Source organism: Ailuropoda melanoleuca, unplaced genomic scaffold, assembly GCF_002007445.2.
Source record: "Ailuropoda melanoleuca isolate Jingjing unplaced genomic scaffold, ASM200744v2 unplaced-scaffold74483, whole genome shotgun sequence".
In the NCBI taxonomy this organism is placed as follows: Eukaryota; Metazoa; Chordata; class Mammalia; order Carnivora; family Ursidae; genus Ailuropoda; species Ailuropoda melanoleuca.
Genome location: NW_023249929.1, coordinates 1 through 5,304, shown reverse-complemented (window position 1 = coordinate 5,304; position 5,304 = coordinate 1). Strand labels below are relative to the sequence as shown.

At 49.7% G+C, this 5,304-nt stretch overlaps 1 protein-coding gene across 2 annotated transcripts; it reads right to left on the bottom strand.

The window, feature by feature from the left end:
• Positions 1-144: 144 nt before the first annotated feature.
• On the bottom strand, positions 145-3,375 carry LOC117800683 (protein arginine N-methyltransferase 2-like). 2 transcript variants are annotated; one of them, XM_034653236.1, is made up of 3 exons: positions 3,130-3,350; positions 2,003-2,167; positions 145-441 (listed from the first exon to the last, which is right to left on the bottom strand). In XM_034653236.1, exons 1-3 carry the CDS (start codon positions 3,274-3,276, stop codon positions 424-426), a joined length of 330 nt encoding a protein of 109 aa, XP_034509127.1. In that variant the 5' UTR covers positions 3,277-3,350; the 3' UTR covers positions 145-423. The 2 variants fall into 2 exon arrangements, with proteins under 2 accessions (XP_034509127.1, XP_034509126.1); XM_034653235.1 differs by lacking the exon at positions 145-441 and having other exon boundaries at positions 1,640-2,167; positions 3,130-3,375.
• Positions 3,376-5,304: the final 1,929 nt, after the last annotated feature.

Genomic DNA, 5,304 nt, shown 5'->3' with positions numbered 1-5,304 from the left:
AACTAATGAAGCATCGAACTTTGCATCGGAATCCAGGGATATACTGTATGGTGACTAACATAATATAATAAAAAATAAAAAATAAATAAATAAATAAAAATAGGATTAAAAAAAAAGATTTATTTGGCAGAGAGTGCAAGAGAGCACAAGGGGGGGGGGAGAGGGAGAAGCAGGCTCCCCGCTGAGCAGGGAGCCCGATGCGGGACTCGATCCCAGGACCCTGGGATCATGACCTGAGCCGCAGGCAGACGCGTCACCCTGAGTCACGCAGGCGCCCGTGTGTACATTTCACCAGTGAAATAACTTAGGCTTACGGGTTTCTCTTCAGAAGGTTTTCAACTGTAAGTTCAGTATATTCACCAGTGACTTCATTATTCAGGTTATCTACTTCACTGTGGGTTAGCTGGGAAGTTTGCAGCTTTCTCATCTAAATTTCTGAAGCTACGTATGGAGAGAGAGCCAGAAGGAGGGATAACAGCGAGCTCAAGACCAGGTCAGTGTACGTCCAATTCTGGTCTTCCTTCCCAGCCCACTTGCTACCGTACGCTTCTCAGTCCTCACACAGCGTCTCCCTGCACCCGGTCTTGGACCTACCGCTGCACCAACTGGGAGAGACAGGCTGGGGTGTGCTCACTGCATCGAACCTGAACTGAAGCGAGGTCACTGCTATGTATGATTTTTTAATTTAATTTGAGAGAGAGAGAGCATGTGTACGCAGTGAGGAGGGGCAGAGGCAGAGAGAGTCGTAAGCAGACTCCGAGCTTAGCACGGAGCCGCATGCAGAGCTCAGTTTCACGACCCTGAGGTCATAACCTGAGCCAAAACCAAGAGTCGGACACTTAACGACTGCACCACCCAGTGACCCCACTACGTAGGATTTTTAAAAACAAAACTGAACTCATATTGTACATGCTTTGTTGTGCTCTTTTTAAAAATACCACCAACCTATGGTTTTCCTCTAGGATTACTACAAGTTTGAGGCATACAGCTTGGTGATTTGGTTTATGTATTTTGTGAAATGATTAACACAGCAGGGTTAGTTGATATCTATCACCTCATACTGACACACTAAAAAGATAAAAAAAAAACTTCAGCTTGTGATAAAAACTCTTAGATCTACAGCTGATCTTTGAACAAGCAGGGATCAGAGCACTGACACTCCATGCAGTCAAAAATCCACATATCACCTCTGACTCCCCGAATACTTGATTACTAACAGTCTACTGTGACCTGAAGCCTTAATAAGAACATAAACAGTCAATCCACATGTGTTTTATGCTATCTGGATTGCGTACTGTGTTCTTACAATAACGAAAGCTAAAGAAAAGAAAATGTTGAAATCATAAAGAAAATACACTTACAGTACTGTCCTATATTTATCAAAAAAATCCCATGTCTAAGAGGGCTCACACGGTTCAAACCCACGTTACTCAAGGGTCGAGAGTACTCTGGTGACGACTGTCCTGTACATCACATGGCAGTGTTAGCTGTAGTCACCTGCTGCACGTGATGCCCCAGTGCTCACCTGTCTTGTACCTGGAAGTCTGACCTTTTGACCGTAGCCCTCCCGTTCTCTCTCCCCACACCTACCCTCCCCCTGCTAACCAANCACCCACCCTCCCCCTGCTAACCACAAATTTGATCTCTTTTTCTAGGAGCTTGGTGGGTGAGTTTTATGTTGCTGTTTTTAGATTCCACATGTTAAGTGAGATCATACAATATGTCTCTCTCAGTCTGACTTCACTTAGCATAATGCCTTCAAGGTCCATCCATGCCGTCACAGGTGGCAGGACGTTACGGCCTCACGGCTGTCCTGCACTAAACAGAAGTCAGCGCCAGGAGAAGCACCAGGTGGTGTCACTTAGGACGACAGCCACAGCCCTCCCCGAGATGTTCTGCTCACAACAGCCCTGTGGAACCAGTCCACACCCCGCCCCCCCCTTGGAATCTGCACTTCCTTGGTGTAATCCATGGCCATCCCGCACGTCCTCGTGCCCCTTACCAGCAGGCAGGTCCCCATCCACTCGGACACCAACACATCCACCTTCTCGGGCAGCACCACGTCCTCCACCTTCTGCTGGAACACAGTGATGATGTCGGCAAAGCCATTCTGCATGACCAGCTGCCCTGTGTGCTGGGCCATCTCACTGGCCTCCACCGCATACACCTGCACGTCACAGAAGGACCATCAGTGCGTGTCCCACCCACAAGCAGCGTGTCATCCGCTCTCCCTGGGCCTGTGGCTCCAGCCAAGTCAGAACTAGCCTCAGAGAAAAGAGCGACAGAAGGAAGGGAGAATGCTGGACAGCAGGGCCGGCAGCTGGGCCACGCTGTGTGACCTCCAACAGACGGAGCCTTGACAGGGGAGCTACTTCCAATCTTCACCCCACCTTCTGCCTAAAACAGCCAGTGGGCTGCCGGGGGAAAGAAGCCTCTGCAGGCACAACTGGGCACCCATCGCAGAGGCCCTCCTTGGTCAGACCCAGTGGCCTGGCTTCCATACGCACAGCCACGTACCCCGTACTAGCCTGAGAATAATCAGACTTTAAGGGTCCCAGTGGCTAAGACAATTTCTAGCCCAGGCTGTCAGAGGAAGGTCCTGAGTGCTATGTCTTGGCTCTGACAGTGTCTGAACTCCAGTGACCACTGTCCCGCAGTTTCCCTTGTGAACTGGGAGTTTCATCCACCTGTGTCAGGGGCCATCGTGAGGCTTCAACTCTGGAGGCCCCACACATGCTTTAAAGGTAAGAGGATGAAGGACCCCAACATGTGTCATGGACAGTGGTCTGTCCTGTCCCTGGTGGTCCCTGCTTGGTGCAGGGATAACACTTGGACAGTCATCCACACAAGTGGCCCAGCCCCAACACATGGACACACGTGTTTCTCTATTTAACCGAAATAAACATTTTACAAAATATCCCACCACACGCAACTCACTCAGATATTTTCTATTCTGTTTTATTCTACTCTGTGCTGTTTGTGACTCATTAAGCCGAGGTCACGACCCCTCACAGGCTCAGCCTGCAAGAACACATTGCCCGTTTCACCAAAATGATGCCTTTGCATTCGGACGACACTTCACCAAGACTCAGCTCGCAAGCTGCTAAGGGACAGCTGTTTCTTACTCACGGCTTTGGGCTGTGCATAATGTGCACAGAAGAGGCTGATAATCCCAGTGCCACAGCCCACGTCCAGAATCACTTTATCTTTCAGGGATTCTTTATTCTGCAGGATAACATTGTGGTATTTAGTTGTTCGTGGCTGGTCTGCCAACATTTCCAAGTGAAGTTTCTAGAAGAAATACACATTAGGAATCATTGCTTGTAATTTGAGCTGTGCTGACCTCTGGTTTAAGAAGGAAGATGAGAAACTGAGCTAACCCCTTTGACCCCACCACACCACACCTAAAAATATGAGCAACAAAGAGAAAAAACACAAAAATCGAAAGACCTAAATATGCCAATAGATAAAAATACAACAGTGAAAGAATGAAATGGCAGTTTCTGGAATCCTTCCAGTTCACTGTGATGCCGCCTACAGCTTCGCCCTGCACCTCCCCAAGAGCCAGGTGAGCAGAGACGCAGGGTGGACTATTCAGGAGGTGGTGCAGACGTTGCCCTCCTGACCACTCTTCCCACCTGAGACAGGAGGAGCCACCAAATTCCCCCTCAGGTACAACTTGGCCAAGTATCCACCAAGAGAGAATGCGGACAAGCCACCAGGAGAGATGCCAGAGGAGGTACACAGGCCTCCATCACACTCCAGCTCTGGAGGGAGGTGACAACCCCGCTGACCCTTGGGGGTGAGCTCAAGGCCCCCAGCCATGTCCAGAAGGAGGAAAATGTATGAAACCCAAGATAACCTAACACCCCAGGGGAATCAATCACGCCGATCCCCAGAGAAACAGAGAAAGGCTCCCCGAGACGGTTCATGAAGCCACGGGTGGAAGTCTGAGCCCAGGGAGGCTGCACCCACAGCTCCGTCCCCCACACCCCACTCCTCAGGTCTCGAGTGGCAGAAAATNTAGAAGAAATACACATTAGGAATCATTGCTTGTAATTTGAGCTGTGCTGACCTCTGGTTTAAGAAGGAAGATCAGAGACTGAGCTAACCCCTTTGACCCCACCACACCACACCTAAAAATATGAGCAACAAAGAGAAAAAACACAAAAATCGAAAGACCTAAATATGCCAATAGATAAAAATACAACAGTGAAAGAATGAAATGGCAGTTTCTGGAATCCTTCCAGTTCAGAGTGATGCCGCCTACAGCTTCGCCCCGCACCTCCCCAAGAGCCAGGTGAGCAGAGACGCAGGGTGGACTATTCAGGAGGTGGTGCAGACGTTGCCCTCCTGACCACTCTTCCCACCTGAGACAGGAGGAGCCACCAAATTCCCCCTCAGGTACAACTTGGCCAAGTATCCACCAAGAGAGAATGCGGACAAGCCACCAGGAGAGATGCCAGAGGAGGTACACAGGCCTCCATCACACTCCAGCTCTGGAGGGAGGTGACAACCCCGCTGACCCTTGGGGGTGAGCTCAAGGCCCCCAGCCATGTCCAGAAGGAGGAAAATGTATGAAACCCAAGATAACCTAACACCCCAGGGGAATCAATCACGCCGATCCCCAGAGAAACAGAGAAAGGCTCCCCGAGACGGTTCATGAAGCCACGGGTGGAAGTCTGAGCCCAGGGAGGCTGCACCCACAGCTCCGTCCCCCACACCCCACTCCTCAGGTCTCGAGTGGCAGAAAATCCAGGTACACACAGCACGGCTGTGAGGCAGACACTGAAGCTACCCAGACCACGGGAAGTCTGCACCCAGACAGGAAGTCTGCACAGGGCCTTCAGGAGCCCCTTGAGCCTCGTCACAAAGACACTGAGCGCTGAGAAACAAAGGGACAATCAGGACTCAGCCATCCCGCCTGGAGTAACCCACCTTAACAGAAAGTCAGAACTAGGGCACTAAGGTACCATGCTGATGCCAGCGGAAGAAAGTCTCGGGCGAATACACTTCAGATCAAAGACTATTCCTGTGACAAAGAGGGTGAGATCATAATGACACCAGAATCACTTCAGCTAAACGACATCATTCTAAATATTTTTGAACCTAGTAACAAGGCTTCAAAATACACAAAGCAAAAACCAACAGAAATGCAACAAGAAATAGACAAACACACAATTACGTTCGGAGACTCCAACACCCTTCTCTCAGTAACTGATAGAGAAGTAGGAAAAAAATCAGTAAGGACACAGACTTGAACAATCCTATCAACCAACTTAATCTGGTACTTACAGAACACTG